At 40.5% G+C, this 21,102-nt stretch overlaps 1 protein-coding gene across 3 annotated transcripts in view; it reads left to right on the forward strand.

The window, feature by feature from the left end:
- LOC138976588 (pre-mRNA-processing factor 19-like) overlaps positions 1–13,803 on the forward strand; it is a 29,696-nt gene extending 15,893 nt beyond the window's left edge. For all 3 annotated transcript variants that reach the window (XM_070349435.1, XM_070349436.1, XM_070349437.1), the window contains 9 exons: positions 1,315–1,356; positions 2,709–2,783; positions 4,458–4,643; positions 5,318–5,473; positions 6,643–6,712; positions 7,043–7,204; positions 9,387–9,487; positions 9,800–9,861; positions 11,394–13,803. In XM_070349435.1, the coding sequence (XP_070205536.1) occupies positions 1,315–1,356; positions 2,709–2,783; positions 4,458–4,643; positions 5,318–5,473; positions 6,643–6,712; positions 7,043–7,204; positions 9,387–9,487; positions 9,800–9,861; positions 11,394–11,538 (999 nt within the window). In that variant the 3' untranslated portion in view covers positions 11,539–13,803. The remainder of the gene's footprint in view (positions 1–1,314; positions 1,357–2,708; positions 2,784–4,457; positions 4,644–5,317; positions 5,474–6,642; positions 6,713–7,042; positions 7,205–9,386; positions 9,488–9,799; positions 9,862–11,393) is intronic.
- The last annotated feature ends 7,299 nt before the right edge of the window (positions 13,804–21,102 follow it).

Consider the following 21,102-nt stretch of genomic DNA (forward strand, 5'->3'; position numbering starts at 1 on the left):
TAACTCATTCGCTGCGCGTCTAAATTTCCCCTGTGTTCCCTGCCAACACGCGATTTAGAGCCATTTTGAAAAAATTATTAAAAATCAACAACACAAGATAACCTTACATACCTTATGTTTTTGCAAAGTTTGGAACTTACTCTTTTAGAAAATATATGAAACATTTGAAAGTACATACCTTTTGTTGTCTTCATATCCAGGCAAAATATCCAATTTGAAGCAAAACAAAAAAACTTTCTACGTCATGGGTTCATCATACACAATGTCATGATCGACACTTGCATTGCCCGAATCATCACCCAAATGATCGTCCATTGGCACAAAATCGTCACCAGAATCTAAAATATCATCTCCACTATCATCATCACTGAGGTCAAGATCAGAACCGTACTGAATAACACGTTCTAGCACTCTTTTCAAGTTACTACGTCTCAGCAGAACGATCCGCCATCTTGGAAAAGTCAAAACACGTGGGTCGCACACCGTCAACAAAATTTGTATTAATCCCAACAATTTAAGGGAAGGAACTGTTTACAGTGAATGGTACCACTGTAGACAGAAGTTCATTGCAGGGGTTGTTTCCCTTGGTCAGCAGGACCGTTTACACCGTTAAAAATTCGTGATATCCGTCGGAACTCAAGTACCGGCACGCAGCCAACGCTAAACACAGGTGTCGGAATTCCAGTTCCGACACGCAGCGAATGAGTTAAAGAAAAAAAGTGAATTTGTTTTTGGGGGGGGGGGGGGGGGGGGGGGGGGGGTGTCAATAGGTTCTCAAGTTCTTGATACAATTTCATGTTCTCATCCCTGCGTTTCGATTCTTCAATAACATCAGTAATTGTATTTGAATCATCGACTTCTTGTTCCTACTCCTAGATTGAAGGTGAGATTGAATGAATGTTAAGCAGTTGCTGTGATCATCATTCTCATATGTTGCCTGGAGGTGGGGGTCATGACCTGCTAATGAAACGATGAAAACATACTCCCAAATTGATAGTTTAATAGACAATGTTCGGAAATAAGTCATGTCAAATTGTATGTGTTCTACAAGAGTTGCTTTTCCTTGTTTCCGTAGAAACATTGAGGCAAGCCTATGATGTCATGTGTAGCTTGCCTCAGTGTTTGTATGGAAAAGCAAGGGAACGCAACTCTTCAAGATCCTTTAAAACCCCGCAATTTGTTTATTAAATTTCACCTGAATCACAAGAACTGTGGAGAAAACTGTGCAAATAGTGGGAACAAGGGGCAGTAGTAAAGTGAACATCTCCGTTGCTAGTGTATTTTAATTGATATTTTAAATGTTTGTATTTTCAGCTACAAGACAAAGCAACCCTGCTCACAGCTGAAAGAAAAAAGGTAAGGACGTTAACTTTATATTAACTAAGTCGAGGATGAACGTCGCTTGTTCATTTCAATGCTTGTTATTCTCTCAGGTGCCAGGAGAAAGGTTCCGTATCACTCTGGCTTACTCCATTACACATGTCGTATGCATAAAGAGCGCTTACTTCCCTTTGGTTATTTGATTTATCAATCAATCAATCAATCAATCAATATGAGGCTTATATCGTGCGTATTCCGTGGGTACAGTTCTAAGCGCAGGGATTTTTATTTTTGAGTCACTTGAGAAAAAGTGACTCTATGTAATCGGTCAGTGTTAGTCTGTCCGGCCGGCCGGCCGTCCGTAGACACCACCTTAACGTTGGACTTTTCTCGGAAACTATCAAAGCGATCGGGCTCATATTTTGTTTAGTCGTGACCTCCAATGACCTCTACACTTTAACGATGGTTTCGTTGACCTTTGACCTTTTTCAAGGTCACAGGTCAGCGTCAAAGGAAAAATTAGACATTTTATATCTTTTCTCGGAAACTATCAAAGCGATCGGGCTCATATTTTGTTTAGTCGTGACCTCCAATGACCTCTACACTTTAACGATGGTTTCGTTGACCTTTGACCTTTTTCAAGGTCACAGGTCAGCGTCAAAGGAAAAATTAGACATTTTATATCTTTGACAAAGTTCATCGGATGTGATTGAAACTTTGTAGGATTATTCTTTACATCAAAGTATTTACATCTGTAGCCTTTTACGAACGTTATCAGAAAAACAAGGGAGATAACTAGCCTTTTCTGTTCGGCAACACACAACTTAACGTTGGGCTTTTCTCGGAAACTATAAAAGTGACCGGGCTCAAATTTTATGTGAACGTGACTCATTGTGTTGTGAATAGCAATTTCTTCCTGTCCATCTGATGCCTCATATAATATTCAGAACTGCGAAAGTGACTCGATCGAGCGTTTGCTCTTCTTTCTAGTTATTTTTAATTTTTTCATTTTATGCAATTTATATCGCGCACATATTCAAGGCGCAGGGATTTATTTATGCCGTGTTGAATGTACTGGAAGTGCTTGAAGTATTTCTTGAAAGCTTTCTCAAATTTGTTTCGAAGGCTGAGATGTGGGTAACAGAAGAGGGTTAGATTACTTTCTATCTTCCGTATACCTGTAAATTAGTCTTTAACATCATCTTGTCTTGGGTTTCCCTGTGAATATAATGACAGTCTCTTATTTTATTGATGTATTTGCTAGCTAGTAGAAAAACAAACACTTCAAGTTTGTGTGTGTGAGAGAGAGAGACAAAGAGAGTGAAGAGTGAGTAAAAACATTGTATATGTTATTATGCTGTTAATCGTCATTATCGTTTCAATTACAGAGAGGAAAAACAGTGCCAGAAGGTCTTGCCACCAGCGAAGATATCCGCAACTTCAGACAACTTGCTTCCCACACAGTGAGTTATTCTATTTCTCTTCTTTACCGACAGCCTTTCACATGTGTAGCAAACAGGTCATTTGTATACAGAGGTGTGTTGCATGTGGTTGTATTTGTACCCGGCTACATAAGGCCAAAAAAAAAGATAGTCTGTTTATGGTAACCCGACCGACCCTATTTTTTCGCGCGACCCTAGACTTTTTTTTGACATTTGGGAACAAAACAAAAATAACGTAAAAATATGGTTTTTGGGGGGAAAAAAATCCCGACCTACCGACCCTATTTTTTTGGCCTATGTTACCGTAAACAGACCTTTTTTTTTGGCCTAACTGGCTCATCCTCGTTTTTCTGCTGAATACGGTGGACCCCCCCCCCCCCCCCCCCCCCCCCCCCCCCCTTTTAAGACTCACCAATTTGAGAATCCCTCCCTTTTAACCCAATGCCCCCTGACAAAAAAATGGCAGGCAGCCTTCTTAATCCTGAGCAAAGGGAAACTACTCCGTACAACATGCACACATACAAAACAAAACAATTCATATAAAATCATAGAGTACTCACATTTATATAGAAGATGGCAGAATAACTCGAGAATACACTATAGTTTCATATGCAAGTATGTTCTGTCCACTTCCGATGTAATAAATGTTGTTTAAAAAAAAAAATCCAGCAAGTGTTCTTCAAAAACGTCCAACGTGTCAGCCTTCAGTCCTCATTTACACCAATATATGTTGAAAACTCACCGAAAAATCCACCCGAAAGTCCTGTTGTCGAATAACAACACCCAGATCGATGTCAGACTCATCCCCTTTCACCTCTTCAAGTAGAAAACCTTGGAAAGGCGTGTCAGAATCGTCATCTGAGTTCCCCATGATCGAACACCATACTTCCAAACCTTCGTTCAACGCCATTTTGTCAGACAAAAAAAATTCAAACTTTGAAAATTCACAGCTAACACACTATCGCATCGATTCAAACTCTGCAAACGCTAGAATGAAGCAGCCGGAAGGAAGTGCATTAATCACATCCGGTCGCAAGGCCTTATGGGTAAGGCTCAAAGCGAAAGTGAAAGTAGGTGACCTAGTGTTTAGCGGGCCATGCCGGGTGTTTCAGGGATTTCATAGGGCACTTCCGGCGGGCCATGCCGGGCGGTTCAGGGGGCATTGGGTTAAGACCCTGTTTTCTCACACTTTTTGTTCATTACGTCAGTAAAAGAACCGGACAGGCGCTGTGGCTGGGTGGTAAGACGTCGGCCTCTTAATCGGAAGGTCGAGGGTTTGAAGCCCGATCTGTAGTACTATGTTGGTAATTTGGGGGATACCTGGGTTCTTTTGTGTTGTCTTTGATTTTTGTTGTTGAGGTGGGGAATGGGTTGGGTTGCTGTACACGTGACAATGACATTGTACATTTTGAAGTTTGGGTTCTTTAAAATTAGAGCAATTCAAACCTTCCCTTATCACAATATCAGCAATCCCCAACTGGAATGAAGATACTCACTTGAGATCTCATTTCAGCAGAGTATAGCTTGTTTCATATGGTATAGGTTATGCATACAAAAGATAAGGTGTCAAAAGAAAAATTTAAGATTAAAAGGAAGAAAAAAGGTGGGTCTGGAACCGGAAACTCAAATTAATTAGATTTATGCATCATATATTTGTGTGTGTGCTGATTCTTGACGTCCTTCTCTTGTTGCCAGGGCGTTCACAGTGCTAGTGTGCCCGGTATCCTGTGTCTGGACGTTTGCCTGCGTGACACCTCTCGCATCGTCACTGGCGGCAACGACAAGACTGCTGTCGTCTTCAACAAGGACACGGAGCAGGTCATGGCCATCCTCAAAGGTCACACCAAGAAGGTCACCAGTGTCATCTACCATCCAGATGAGGTAGGGTGGACAGACGTATATGTGGTGGGTGATTTGAGTGAGAGATGGAAAAAGAGTGTTTTTTGTGTGCACTGGCAGATGTTATAGTGAGAGATAGAAAAACAGAGTGTTTTTTTGCTTTTGTGTTTGTTTGTGAGAGAGGGGGAGATGGTTTGGTTTGTTGGGGTGGGATTAGGTGCAGCCCGCATTGTTTAATTTGCTGCTTTGATTAGATATACCTGGGTCCTTATGAGACTAACGTGACTCCCTACACCATTCATTCAGCGAACCCCGATCTGCATGAAATTTAAAAAGGTCAACCTGCCCAGCACGTTCTCAGTGGGCATTTGCATTTTAAGTTGTTCATGTCAAACCTTGTAAATGCAATTTTGACAGATGACAAGGTCAGATTGAATAAGTCAGGGTGGCGTTTCTTAGCTGGTAGATGGTTATGAGAAGAGAGGTCTGTGCAAATTGGGTGACACCGTCTCAGTAAGTGTTAGCTGGTCAGGGTGGGACTCTTGAAGATGGTTTGAAGAGAGGTCTGTGCAAATTGGGTGACACCGTCTCAGTTAGTCTTAGCTGGACACAAGCTAGATGGTGTCTTTTTAACTTTTCCAGAACTAATCAAATATTTTGTTATAAGCTCCTAACCTTCAGCTTTCATTTCGAAATGAACTTCATATTGGTTTCAGGAACTGGTCATCACAGCCTCTCCTGATGCATCCATTCGTGTGTGGGGCGTGGCCAACGCTCAGTGCGGCCAGATGATCCGTGCCCACGAGGCGCCCGTCACCGGAATCAGTTTGCACGCCACCGGTGACTACCTGCTCAGCTGCTCCACAGATATGGTGAGTTGTCTCCCTGTAAATATTTAAAACTATTGGTCACGTTTTATCAACATTGTGTTTGAATTCAGTTTGTACTTCCAAAATGTTCCTGGCAGTTGGATGCTTTAGCACATTGTATCTGTCATCAGTAAGTTTCCTTGAATTATATTCAATTCAATTCACAGACCTGGTTACTGTACGAAATTTGCGTACAATCTTACGAAATTGAAGACCGCTGTACGATTATACGCCAGACATTAAAATCATACGCAAAAAAACAAAAACAAAAATTATTTTAAAAAAAAAAGTATATAAGTCTGAAGAGGACTGTGTGAGCCTAGAAAGCAATGTGTAAAGAGGACTGTATGAGACCAGAAAATACTGACCAGTGCAGTGACAGAAATGAAGGGCTGACTCAATACTGCTGACAGCAGCTGATGCAAATTTTCCTGAGGTCAAAAATAAAAATTATGTTTTTCTATCATTCGTTTTGTGTCACATTTTCAAATATCTAATAGTGTATGGTTTTTTTTCTCAACAAAAATGTTTTAATTTACTTTCAGCACAAATTCTTTCTTACATGTATTTACAGTCTTTAAATAATGGCGTTTGAGGGGGGAATAAAGCACAGTGTGTACCGCGAGAATGAATTGTACACCTTAAAATTCTGATTGTACACATTTTTAGCCTCATTTGTACACCAGGAAATTTTAGTGGTAATCAGGTCTGAATTCAATTCAATTTGATAAAAACTTTATTTTCTGAATGCGACAAACAGAAATTTTTCTTTTGGCTCGTGTACGAAATAACATCACATAAGAACACACTCTCAGAACATATAGACACATAAAAGTACATAAAAGTGTAAATGCCTTTGCAAGTAAATATGTTACTGTTAGTTAGACTTGCTTATCTTTCTTATAAACTGGTTATCAGACAATCAGATGAAAGTCAAATCTCATACTGATATGAGTCTAGACTTTGATGATATTTATGCAATTCAAAATCACATACATTATTTGAGGCTTTCTGTCACAAATCTTTTCTGAGCTGTCACTTTCTTTAGACTATGATTGTAACTCCGATTTGAGACATGCATTTTTTTTAATAAAATGTGCTTCCCCTGCTAAAAGGTTCTTTGCTTGTCATAGTTATAGACACGTTTTTACTGAACGTGTGTTATTTTGCAGCACTGGGCGTTCTCTGACATTCGCACAGGGCGCGTTCTGACCAAGGTGTGCGACAAAAGCGGATCGTCAGGTAAGTTATCTAACTTTTTCAGTGCTGAGTGGGAAATATTTGCTGAATTAACTGTTTAAAATGACACTGGTGTCAACATCGATTCTTCAGCTTCGCATGTAACATTTTATCAGGCGTAGGTTACTTCTAAAGCTGCATTTAGCACCCGCTGGTATCTTTTTACTGTTATTCTTGAATTTAACAACCAGCACTTTTAATGATCACATAAACTTACTTTTTGAAGACAAAAACCTTTAATTAATAAAATAAACAAACAACAGAGTTGAGAAAATGGCAGCTAGTTATACATGACTAATTGCATTGTTTCATCTCATCTTTCTGACTGAACAGTGCCAGCGCTGACATGCGCCCAGTTCCACCCTGACGGCCTGATCTTCGCTACGGGTACGGAGGACTCAGTGATCAAGATCTGGGACTTGAAGGAGCGAGCCAACGTTGCAAACTTCCAGGGTCACCAGGGCCCTGTCTCCTCCATCTCATTCTCTGAAAACGGTCAGTGTGGATGGGGTTAATGTGCAGCAGACATGATAATCTGCTTTCTTTTAGGTGAATTCCTCCTTTTGCTTTAAATCTTCTGATGATCGAATAAAAAACAAGTCGCGTAAGGCAAAATTACTACATTTAGTCAAGCTGTCGAACTCACGGAATGAAACTGAATGCACTGTATTTTTTCACCAAGACAGTACAGCTTCGTCAATCCCCGCGAGAAGGAAATCGCAGTGAAATTGACACGCCAGAATAGCGCGGTAGCGTATTGTGCTAAGCAGGAAAGCGCACTTTTCTGTATTCTTGTTAACTTGAACGTGATGAAGAATACGATGCAATCAATTTTAAATCTGTTTGCGAAAAATCAATTTTAATTTTGAATGAGCAAACTCATTAATTAATTTTTAAGCCTCCAATCTGAAATGCAATACCAAAGTCCGGGCTTCGTCGAAGATTACTTGACCAAAATTTCAACCAATTTGGTTGAAAAATGAGAGCGTGACAGTGCCGCCTCAACTTTCACGAAAAGCCGGATATGATGTCATCAAAGACATTTATCAAAAAAATGGGTAAAAAACGTCTGGAGATATCATACTCAGGATCTCTCATGTCAAGTTTCATGAAGATCGGTCCGGTAGTTTTCTCAGAATCGCTCTGCACACACACACACAGACACACATACACCACGACCCTCGTCTCGATTCCTCCCTCAACGTTAAAACATTTAGTCAAAACTTGACTAAATGTAAAAACCAAGAATTGTAGGTGATTGGAACGTTTGATTATTGACAAAACAAAACGTTATATTGACAGTACATCGACACAGTGGTCTTTTAAGTAGACATACAAACACTTATGGTACAAGTAATGAACATATCTCAAAATCGTTGATGAATTTTGCGTACAAGATGCCAGGTGAGGTGATGATGCATGAGAGATTTGTCCACGATTTTGAGTTCATGTGTCTGTCCGTCGACGTATAAGACCACCGAGTCGACGTACTGTAAATGTAACGTTTTTTTTGTGTCAATTAAACGTTCCAGTAACCTACAATTTTTGTTTTTTGACTCACATGCGAAGCAAAAGTGAGTCTATGTACTCACCCGAGTCGTCCGTCCGTCCGTCCGGACGTCCGTCCGTCCGGAAAACTTTAACGTTGGATATTTCTTGGACACTATTCAGTCTATCAGTACCAAATTTGGCAAGATGGTGTATGATGACAAGGCCCCAAAAAACATACATAGCATCTTGACCTTGCTTCAAGGTCAAGGTCGCAGGGGCCATAAATGTTGCCTAAAAAACAGCTATTTTTCACATTTTTCACATTTTCTCTGAAGTTTTTGAGATTGAATACCTCACCTACATATGATATATAGGGCAAAGTAAGCCCCATCTTTTGATACCAGTTTGGTTTACCTTGCTTCAAGGTCAAGGTCACAGGAGCTCTTCAAAGTTGGATTGTATACATATTTTGAAGTGACCTTGACCCTGAACTATGGAAGATAACTGTTTCAAACTTAAAAATTATGTGGGGCACATGTTATGCTTTCATCATGAGACACATTTGGTCACATATGATCAAGGTCAAGGTCACTTTGACCCTTATGAAATGTGACCAAAATAAGGTAGTGAACCACTAAAAGTGACCATATCTCATGGTAGAAAGACCCAATAAGCACCATTGTACTTCCTATGTCTTGAATTAACAGCTTTGTGTTGCATGACCTTGGATGACCTTGACCTTGGGTCAAGGTCACATGTATTTTGGTAGGAAAAATGTGTAAAGCATGTGAGTCGTATGGGCTTTGCCCTTCTTGTTTATTCTGAATTTTGGAACGTTAGCAGTCTATGTGTTTTTGAACTCCTGGTGATCAAATTTCATACAGAAAATGGACACATTTAAACAGATTTTGGAGCTTAGTCAACAATCCTAATGTGTTTATCTTTTTTTTTCAGGGCTGAGAAAAGCTTGGCAAATCTATTTTTTGTTTTGTTATTTTGGAATTATAATTTTTTTTACTCAAGTGTTTCGAGGATTTTCTATTCTCGTGTTTGACGGTGTGTGTTGGAGAGTGGAACTAATCTCTGGTCTACCGTCTAGTCTTTGAGCTGAGACTTTTTCGCACACAAAATTAAAGATTTGAGACTGATCTCCAGGGTTGACATTTACTGATCTATTTGTTTACAGGTTACTACTTGGCCACTTCGGCTGAAGATTCTGTGGTCAAGTTATGGGATTTGAGAAAACTGAAAAACTTCAAGACACTGCAGCTGGGCGACAACTTTGAGGTGAGAGAGAGAGAAGAAGAGAAAGTGTGGGTGTGGGTGTGTGCTGGTGGCGGCGTGAGAGCACACATATGTGCCACTGTGTGTGCAAATGTTAGAAATATGAAAAGGAAGCTTCAGGATCCTGTCGTTGGGTACCAGCTATGAGGCGAGAGTATAAGTGTGTGTGTATGCGCTTGCAGACTCCGAATGTATGTATTATTGGTTTTGTGTGCCTGAATATGTGCATGTGTACTCAGCCATACTTCATAGAAATGCGTTAAAATAGGCTGCGATTGTCGTTTATCTAACCAGTTTACCTGTTTTATTTTGCAGGTGAAGGCACTGTGCTTTGACCAGAGCGGAACATACCTGGCTGTGGCAGGAACAGATGTCAGGTATGTACTTGTATACAGCTTTTTCAGGTTGTTTCAACTTTTGTAGTTCTGGAGTGAAATTGGCCTTTCCTTTTAATGAAGAATACAGGGTGACCCAAAATGAGTGCAACCCATAAAAGTACTCACAACTGCTACAAATGTGAATGGATTGAGTTTATTTTTAACACACATCAACGTAAGATGATAACAATTAAGTTCTGAAAGTTGAAGTCATTTCGGTTGGGTGGTCCACATGTTAGCGACGTTGAAGGATATGCTCCAAATGTCCACCGCGCTGAATGCGCCGTGCAAAATTGTCCACCACGCGGACACACTCTGCCCCTGGAATCCTCCTGATCTGTGTTGTTATTGCAGCTTTCAAGTCCATGATTGTCTGGGGGTTGTTCTCATAGACGTGGTCTTTCAAATAACCCCACAAATAGAAATCGGGGGGGTTACGGTCAGGTGGATAATTTTGCACGGCGCATTCAGGAGTGTCTCCGTCAACGTGGTGGACATTTGGAGCATATCCTTCAACGTCGCTAACATGTGGACCACCCAACCAAAATGACTGCAACTTTCAGAACTTAATTGTTATCATCTTACGTTGATGTGTGTTAAAAATAAACTCAATCCATTCACATTTGTAGCAGTTGTGAGTACTTTTATGGGTTGCACTCATTTTGGGTCACCCTGTACATGCCGTTATTGAGAGAATAGGAAAGTAGGAAGAGTTAAAGAAACCATCAGACAGATCATGGACAGCTGGCATTTGTTTTGTTTTGCTGGGTTTTTAGAAAGAAATCTCTGGTGGAAATGCAGTTTCACCTTTGTAAGTTTGTGACTGTTTTACTCAGTTTAGTCTAAGAACACTTGAGCTGTATTACAAAATAGTTTAAGCTGCATGTTGTACCATGGCCTTTGTCTCGATTTCAGTATTGCAAAAATAACTTGACCTCCAATCTAGTCAGTGTGTGTGTGTGTTTGTCACAGAGGGAGGGGGAAATAGCTCAGTGTGTGTGTGTGTTTGTCACAGAGGGAGGGGGAAATAGTTCAGTGGGTAGCGGTGCTGGCTGCATTACCAGTTTTAGCTGTCGGCGAGGGTTCCATCCCCACGTTTGGCGAGGGATTTATTTCTCGGAGTCAACTTTGTGCAGGCTCTCCTATGTGTTTGAACACCCCTGTGTGCACGCATGCACACAGATCCAGAGCAAAACTCTCACGGCTTGGAAACATGAATACACGCATGCAGAAGAAAAGAAAAAATGGATAGTGCCGAACTGTATGGCAGCTCATTTTCCCTTGTGAGAAAGCAGCTCGAATTTTTAGGAGGGCAACCTCACAGGACAATATGAAATCTTATCCTCTTATCTTATCCTTACATGTACAGTTGTACTTTATTACTTTGTGTTTGCATGAGAAAGCAGTTTTCCATGAGGGCAGCCTCACAGGACTATATGAAATCTTATCCTCTTATCTTATCCTTACATGAACTTTGTTGATTGCAAAAGACACACTGTGTAATGATGACCTTGTCTTTTGTCTGTTCACAGAGTGTACCTGTGCAAGCAGTGGAATGAGCTTGCCGTCTTCAACGACCACACGGCCACTGCCACCGGTGTTCGATTCGGGACCAACGCCAATTTCATCGCTTCTGCCAGCATGGACCGTTCCTTGAAATTCTTCGGGCAACAGTAATGGATTTACCAGCATCCTCTTGTCGTCAGTTAGGAATGTCGCTTCGGAGAACGCCCATAACAGTGTTCAGTGTTCATAGGAGTATACATTGTCATCTGCATTTTTTGTGTCTTTTTAAAAAAAATTTTTTTATCTTGTATGACGTTGATCTAATGTATATAAAAAAAAATAATAAAAAAACCAACAAAAATGGTAGGTAATTGGATTGTTTATTATTGACAAAACAAAACGTTCACAGAATGAAATAATAAAAGTTCCAATTACCCACCATTCTTGTGTTTTTATTCAGAATTTTGAAACGTTAGCAGTGTATCTGTTTTTGGATCTAATGTGAAGATTGAGCAGTACATTCCATTGGTCTTCTGGTGAATTGTTAGACCAATGGGCTGAAAGGGAGCGTCGTTTGTGATTATTGGAATCTTTTTTTATTTTCAACAAAGACACAAGATGCAAGACATGATCAATTGAACAAGTGCTGCTTAACACTTTCTACCCCAGCTATGTTGACCAAAGTGTTTTTTAGCCGAGACCAGCTGTGCTGCAGCAGGTCACTCAGAATTGTAGTAACTGTGTAGTAACTGTGTATCAACACGCTGGAACGCAGGCGTTAGATGGACGTTACAGGAAGCCACTGAAGCTAACAGTCTGAGCGGATATATCCGTACCTGGTCAGATAGAGCGATATGAGTGGGTAGGGATATATATCCGTACCTGGGAGACAATGAGTTAAGTAGGGACATGCTAGGGATGGGATAGGGATGGGATAGAGAGCATTTTTTGTGACCATTAGAAATCTTATCGATGTCATTGATTATCAAACTGCGCTGACTAAAAAAGATGGTAAGTTATTTTGTGAACAGCATCGTTCATTCATTATTACTATTAGCCCAGAAACACTACACTAACATTTGAATGAACCATGACCATTACTTTCATATCATAAAATTGATTCTGGTCAGTATTTCTGCTTCACTAGAAATTCGTTCAACTTTTGTTCTATGTGTTCGTGATCAAAGATCTTGGCAGAACAGATTCTGTTGGAAATGCGGTCGTGGATGCCTGTACATATATTTGTATTTTAATAGTGAATTATTCATGGGCACACTCAGCTAATTAAAGTACTGTGTTGCTTAGAAACATGTGCATGTTGACTTTCATTATGCCATGATCTTTGTCTCCAATACTGAACTGTTTGAGAAATATTACTTACAGTTAGACATACGCACTTGAAAACTCGGTGACATTTTATCTTCAAGTGTCAGTTAAACCTATAAAGTAAAAGAGCTTTGAAAATGTAGGTAAAATTGATTTCTCTCATCCTGAAAATACCCCCCGCGGGTTAGGGGGAAGAATTTACCCGATGCTCCCCAGCATGTCGTAAGAGGCGACTAACGGATTCTGTTTCTCCTTTTACCCTTGTTAAGTGTTTCTTGTATAGAATATAGTAAATTTTTGTAAAGATTTTAGTCAAGCAGTATGTAAGAAATGTTAAGTCCTTTGTACTGGAAACTTGCATTCTCCCAGTAAGGTAATATATTGTACTACGTTGCAAGTCCCTGGAGCAAATTTTTGATTAGGGCTTTTGTGAACAAGAAACAATTGACAAGTGGCTCTTTCCCATCTCCCCCCTTTCCCCGTCGCGATATAACCTTCGTGGTTGAAAACGACGTTAAACAACAAATAAAGAAAGAGACAACTTTGCGTTCTCCATTCATTGTGGAATAAGGTTGAATGCAAGTTGTTTGGGAGGGCTTCTGTACTTGACAGATCAAAGATTGCTCTCAAAAAACTAATTATTATTGAACCAGAGGTCACACTGACTTGAAGTGTTTTGCATAGATGGGGGGAAAACAATACCTTTTTGTGTGCAGCAGTATGGCTAAAGTACGTGAGGCAATGAACAACGTTTATGCACAATTTTGCATTGAGCATGACCCTCGTTATTCCTATTATTTTAAAACTTTTTTTTACAAAACAAAAAGTGTCAAAATGCTTGATCTTGTGGGAGGTGTTTTTGAACACCTGGATTGAACATATGATTATTTTGTATGGATACCTGCAGAAGGGTTTCGATGAAAAACACGATAAAAGGCCTGCCGTGCTGTAAAGCAGTACCCCAACTTAATACGCTAAAGAAAATAGTATATCGTGAATTGTATGACAAAGGAGGTTTCGAATGGGCTGCTGAAGAAGGGTGCTGTTCTGAGCTGAAAATGTTTTGTTGTTCTTTTCTTAAGTGTCGAAAATAAAATTGTGTTGCCTGAATTTGTCTTGAGTTGATTTTTGGTGTGCTTTCTTTGTTTGTTTCCAGAATGGAATTTTCGAGCTACTGGTTGGTCCGGTGTCAGAATAATGTGACTGGGTGAGACATGAAGCTTGTGTTGCGACTTCTGTCTTGTGTGTGGTGCACGTTATATGTCAAAGCAGCACCGCCCTGATATGGCCCTTCGTGGTAGGCTGGGCGTTAAGCAAACAAACAAAATTTTCGAGCTACAAAGGAACATCCAATACAATACAATACAACAGTACAATACAGTATCACTTTGTTGTCTCGGGGAAACTGAACCATGATATGTGGCCTATTACACAGTATGGACATAAAATAACATGGAAAATACTCAAATAAAACACACCACAGTCAAACAATCATCACATCATTCCCTTGAAAAGATGAACAACAACAAAACAAACCAAACAAAGAAAACAGCAACCAACTCAACCAATAAACAAGGACAAAAAACCCCACCTATACCCCCACTCTCACCAAATCGATATGCCAGATGTTAAAAACTGTTATTGTGAATGCTATTGTGTGTTTGCTTGCAAGCATTTTTCGCGTAGGACAGTTTTTGCCTGTATCAACTTGCTCTCTTGCCTGGTGCAATTTATTTATTTGGGGGGGGAGGGGGTGGGGGTAGTTTTTTTCTCTCTCTCAGAATGACGTATATTAAAAAGGCCTAGGCCTGTGCGATAGGGGGCGCCTCGAGGGAGGAGAAGGTTGGGGTGACATTCCATGACTTAATTGTCACACATCCCAGAGTTCATTACTTATTAAAACTCGGACGCCTTCGGGAACAATCGGCTGCTTTCGATGGCCATGTGATTGGCCCGAAGCAAGTCGGGGAGGTCTACGAACGCCCCCGAGGTTGTTTTGCGTGCTGTCACGCGTCCAATGACTAAGAACGGGAATTTCCGATATGACAAAATCATCTAGGTTGGAGAACGCCTTCCTCTCAGATCGAGCCCCTTGCACAGTTGAACCGGTCTGAGTAAGTCGTGCATTTTTATTCTCTCTTTTGTCTTTAAAAAAAAGTACAACCACTTTTGTTAATAATCATGCACAGGACAGTATTGTGTTGTTACTTCTGACGTCTGTAAAGTTCTAAATGTATATTATTTACAAGATCTTGAAATCTGTGCTTCTGGTATAATTTTTCTGATGTAATTGTTAAAATAATGTTGCGTTCGTCATGGCCATGGAATGAGTGCTGCAGAAACTTGAATTTAATTACAAAAAAATAGTTAAGCTTACTGCCAGAACGGTTATTAGCAACGGCTATTGTATTTCTTGTACATAAGCTCTCGTTTTCAAAGCCGGAAAGAAGGGAAAGAAAGTCCATTGTACCATTCAACTTGTTGGGGTCTGACTAATTACTACGCGACCGCACGCGACCACACGCGACCTTGCACTACCTTGCGCGACCTCAAACTTAAGCATGTACATGTAATATTGTTATATATATAGTATCTTCACAACATTATCTGACTTTATACCAAGTTTTAAGTCAAAGAAATTAAAAATAACGGAGTTATAATGTATTTTGCGACGAGCTATCGAGCGAAAGTGAAAGCATCGTGGTTCAGCGTCCGACCATGTTCGCATTGATTTAAGAACGCAGGCTCAACCTCAAACTAAATAATATTCATGTAATATTTTATATATCTAGTATCTTCACAACATGCAGGGGCGGACGAGGGGGGGGTTTCAGGGGTTTCCGGAAACCCCCCCCCCAGCCAAAAAAATTTTTTTTAAATGGTGTTTTTTTGGGGTATTAATCAGTGACAAAATCTGCTGCCTGAAACTGGTAATGATCATCCTCAAAATGCACCAGATTGCACCATTTTGCATCCTTTTTTACAAAATTTTCCGGGGGGGCATGCCCCCGGACCCCCCTAGCAAGCTAGGCGCTTTGCGCCGTCGGCTCGGCGCTTCGCGCCTTCACACCCATATCTTCACAATATACTTTTGGAAACCCCCCCCATAAAATGAACTGATCCGCCCCTGACATGATCATACTTTGAACCGAGTTTTAAGTCAGAGAAGTAAAAACAGTTAATTCTGATGCATTTTCAAAGAGCTAGCGAGCAAAAGTGCAAACATCGGATGATTTCACTTTAGCTCGATAGCACGTCGCAAAATACATTATAGCTCCGTTATTTTTAATTTCTTTGACTTAAAACTTGGTATAAAGTCAGATAATGTTGTGAAGATACTATATATATATATATAAAAATAGTACATGCACCTGCTTTAGTTTGAGGTCGCGCAAGGTAGTGCAAGGTCGCGTGTGGTCGCGTGAGTAATTAGTCAGACCGACTTGTTGCGGCTTGCAGACGAAAAGCTAAAAGAACGCAACTGAAAAGAACCTGAATCTCAGTCTAGCGCAGCGCACATTCAAGAACGACCACGTCACTCCTCTGAAGAAAATCTTTACCGTAGGAGGCTCCCAAAGCCTGGTTTCTTCGTGCACTGTCTTGCCATTGTAAGCAACTGACACTGCAGATAACGTGGCCAAGCGAGGAAACGGACTTAACGCTCAAAATATGAGACCCGTCGCGAAATGACTCGACACTACGCAGTATGGCCCAAGAGGCCTGAATGCGTCGGATAATCAGTCTGTATGTTTTTCATATCATTGAGTACACATTTGTAGCCCAACTGCACTAAGTTGCTCTCCTGGTAGAAACCATTTGCCAGTCCGGGCCTCAACTCAGTCCTGACCACAGGAGCTTGTATCAAAGCGCTGGTCGATCATTAGTTGAAGGAGTTAGTAATAATCGACCGGCGCTTTCATGTTGATACAAGCTCCTGTGGTCCTGGCCATGATTATACTGCACATTTAGTTGCCGGTGTCACGATTTCATCTTTCGCCTGTGTACATATTTCCCCCTCGACATATACTCAAGACTGAAATGTTTCCTGGTAAAATTAAGAAGTGAAACTATTTATGGACGAAAAGCATGTCAGTTTCTTGCATGTGAAGAAAATTGGTGGTGAAATGTAATAGATTTCACCCCCAAAATCGATTTATTCGAAAACGTGTACCGAGTGGTTACGTCCCTTGAGTAAGAAGGGAAACATTTTAGGATGAATCAAATTTCTAAGTTAAATTAAAAAAATTAGTTGTACAAATTTGGCCCCATGAATGTAAGGTACACAAGGTCGCTCATCAGTACTATCGAAGGGTGGTTTTTTGTTCAGTGTAGAGTTTATACTAGATCAACGAGGCCGAGAATCGAAATATCACCACGGCGAAAGATGAAAACGTCACACCGCCCGTTGCGCATTATTCTGTAATCCTCGGAAACACACTGAAACAGCGGTCTTTTTTGTGAAGTATGCAATAATGGTAAGCTTATATAGGTCTAATCAAACGAGGTCGCACAGCCACTGTAGAGACTCCGTATGATTGAAGGGTTACATGCACCGAGTTTTACAGTAGAGCTGTGTACGAATTTCCTAAATGACGGGCGACATTGGCCTAGTGTTTAAGACTGACGTCGGCTATCCGTGTGGCCGGTTCGGGGTTCGAATCCCAGCCTGGTGAAGATTTTTTTTCCCCCGATCGCTCAATCCGTTAAGTTATGCGGTGCTAGTGCCTTATTTCCATTCGTGTGTACACGCAGACACAAGGCCAAATTTGCACGTCAGTCAGAGTTCCGGCCGGGGTAGGTTATATAGAAACACTGATGAAAACACCAAGTACGACCTGAGCGGAGTTTGGCTGCTTAAATTTCGGGGGAAAAACGATCATACACACTTAACAACCCGCTCGCGAAAAACACGTTTGTACGAAGGAGTTGCACCCACACACACACTGACACACAAACAGTACGCGGCTCGCGCACGCACACACACACACACACACACACACACACACACGCACGCACACGCACGTACTGTCTGGCACGCACGCACACACACACACTGACACCCACACACACACGGCACACACACAAGAACGACCGCGTCACTCCTCTGGAGAAAATCTTTACCCGTAGGAGGCTTCCAAAGCCTGGTTTCTTCGTGCACTGACTTGCCTAAGAAATCCAGATAATATCAGTGTCCATGCATACTTGACAGCAACATTCCTAACCCGTTTTTGCCACTTGTCACTATTAGCAAAAAGCTACATATTCTGATCGCTTGTATGGGAAAACGTCCATTCGTATGCTAATAGCTTTTCGTCTGCAAGCCGCAAAAAGTTGAATGGTACCACACCACTTCTTTCTTTCCCTTCTTTCCTTAGGCCTTTGAAAACGAGGGCTTTTGTACATGAAAACTAACTGGTGATTTTGGGGACAGGTATGGCTGCGGTATAGGAGTGTGATTGCTTTCTCAGTGATAGACAATTGTGGTCTAGATAGGATTCAGTTGATCAGTCGAGATTCGAGAGAATGCAGGAAATCAGATACAGTCTGACGGTTTTCTGTGCAGAGGTAGATTTTGGTGCTGAATTATTTTGTAACAACAGTACAGTGCCAAGTTGCAAAATTAATTCAGATAAACATTCGAGTCAACACATATTCAGTTATATCAGATATATTTTTGAATGCGTCAGTCTGGTTACGTTAAAGCAACTTAATCGCTTGCTGCTGGCTTATTTGAGACACTGACTCACTGACTTGGCTTTCTGTTAGCGGAGAGCGTGAATAGATAACTCCGTGAATAGATAACTGCTGCGTGAATAGAGAACTGCGTGAATAGAGAACTGCGTGAATAGAGAACTGCGTGAATAGATAACTGCTGTGTGAATAGATAACTGCTGTGTGAATAGATAACTGCTGTGTGAATAGATAACTGCTGTGTGAATAGATAACTCCGTGAATAGATAACTCCATGAGTAGATAACTATATAACTCCGTGAATAGATAACTCCGTGAATAGATAACTCTGTGAACAGATAACTCCGTGAATAGATAACTATAACTCCGTGAACAGATTACTGCGTGAATAGATAACTGCGTGAATAGATAACTGCGTGAATAGATAACTATAACGGCGTGAATAGATAACTGCGTGAATAGATAACTCCGTGAATAGATAACTATAACTCCGTGAATAGATAACTGCATGAATAGATAACTGCGTGAATAGATAACTGCGTGAATAGATAACTCCGTGAATAGATAACTCCGTGAATAGATAACTCCGTGAATAGATAACTCCGTGAATAGATAACTGCGACAATAATTAAGTCTGTCGGGTTTGTGTGGGTAGTGAAAGAGTGAATACCCTTGGTTCAAGTGAGGCATTTGTTTACTCAACTGGATCATTGTCTTTTTAACCATACCAATTGATTTCATTAATAAATACGGGTTCCATATAAATACTTGGCCCTGCAGAGAAATAATTAAAAATACTTGCACAGTTTTGGTAGGTCTACGTTCAGTAACTAACTTACAAGGGGTTCAAATTAACATGGAAACCAAAGGTTGTGACATGGATTGTAATCCTAACAATTGAAAAAAAAAGACTAAAACATACACTATGTTTTGTTGTTGCATGTCTGTATCATTATCTAACTGGAATATTGTTGAAAATTGTTTAAAGAGAATAACATAATTCTAGTTACCATTTAATATACGTTATTTTCATTTACAGGACTGAAAATGCATTTCACAGAATGGTACACAGCTTCTGAAAAATAACCCACATCGTTCTTGCTGCGAAGAGAGATGGGGGCCCCCTGTTCTAGCGCCAAGAGGACACATTTTGCCACTCCAACGACACGAAGTTGAACAAAGCGCTCAACGATGCTGTACAGAAAACAACTGTCTTCAAAGTTAAGCAGATGTAAAAGTCTTGTTCAATGTTGGTTACCGACAAACAACCAAATAAACACACAAACACACACAAAAAGGGGGCTGGGTTTCTGATGTCTGTGCATTTGTTGCTGTCATCAGGAAATAGTCAAAGCCTCGTGGCAAGATATTGTAATCTGTATGATAAATTCTCCTGTTGGGTCACCACCATAATAAGCTTGAGCTTGTTGTTGATACTTAACATGTATTATGTTGAATTATCTATGAATTGGTGAATAAACACTGTTTAAACCAAATAGTTTAACTTTGCAAAAGTACAACATTATACACAGTTCTACTTATCCACCGTAGAACTGAATACTGAAACATGATTCAAGCAAAATTCACGCTGATTACAGCTGGTTTTCTTATGATACCATATACTGGTCAAATTAAGGTATTTATGTAAAAATGCAGAGCAGCTGGAAATAATCGATAGCCTCGGATGCTAATCTGCTGTCATGGTTTAACCGGCATTTTGTTCCAATTCTTTTTTTTCTATTGCTGACTCATTCTTTCACGTCTGATACATACATCCAAAACAGGATGTCAACGGTGTTATTTAAATGCATAAAAAGCCCATAGCAGCCAGTTATAGCATACAGCCTTTGGTGCTCAAGACAAATTCCCAACCTTGGGCAGATTTTATATTCTGTATTCTGTATTCTGACTGTGTCATTTGAATGCATAACAAAAAGCCAATAGCAGCCGGTAATAGTCGACAGTCTTGAGTGTTCAAGAACAATTTCCCAACCTTGGGCAGATTTTGTATTCTGTATTCTGTATTATGACTGTGTCATTTGAATGCATAACAAAAAGCCAATAGCAGCCGGTAATAGTCGACAGTCTTGAGTGTTCAAGAACAATTTCCCAACCTTGGGCAGATTTTGTATTCTGTATTCTGTATTCTGACTGTGTCATTTGAATGCATAACAAAAAGCTAATAGCAGCCGGTAATAGTCGACAGTCTTGAGTGTTCAAGAACAATTTCCCAACCTTGGGCAGATTTTGTATTCTGTATTCTGACTGACCACAGCAGCCGGTAATAGTCGACAGTCTTGAGTGTTCAATAACAATTTCCCAACCTTGGGCAGATTTTGTATTCTGTATTCTGTATTCTGACTGACCACAGCAGCCGGTAATAGTCGAAAGCCTTGGGTGCTCAACACAAATTCCCAACATTGGGCAGATTTTGTATTCTGTATTTTGACTGTGTCATTTGAATGCAAAACAAAAAGCCCAGAGCAACCGGTAATAATCCACAGCTTTTTGTGCTGGTTATTTATATAACTTGAATGTATCACAAAAAGCCCATAGCAGCCAGTAATAGTCGATAGCCATGGTTGCAGACTGTGTAATTTGAATACATAGCCAAAAGCCCATAGCAACCAGTAATAGTCCATAGCCTTGTTGCTGGTTGTGTAACATGAATGCATAACAAAACCCCACATCAACCGATAATAGTCAATAGCCTCGGTT

The sequence above is a fragment of the Littorina saxatilis genome, linkage group LG9 (genome assembly GCF_037325665.1).
Source record: "Littorina saxatilis isolate snail1 linkage group LG9, US_GU_Lsax_2.0, whole genome shotgun sequence".
In the NCBI taxonomy this organism is placed as follows: domain Eukaryota; kingdom Metazoa; phylum Mollusca; class Gastropoda; order Littorinimorpha; family Littorinidae; genus Littorina; species Littorina saxatilis.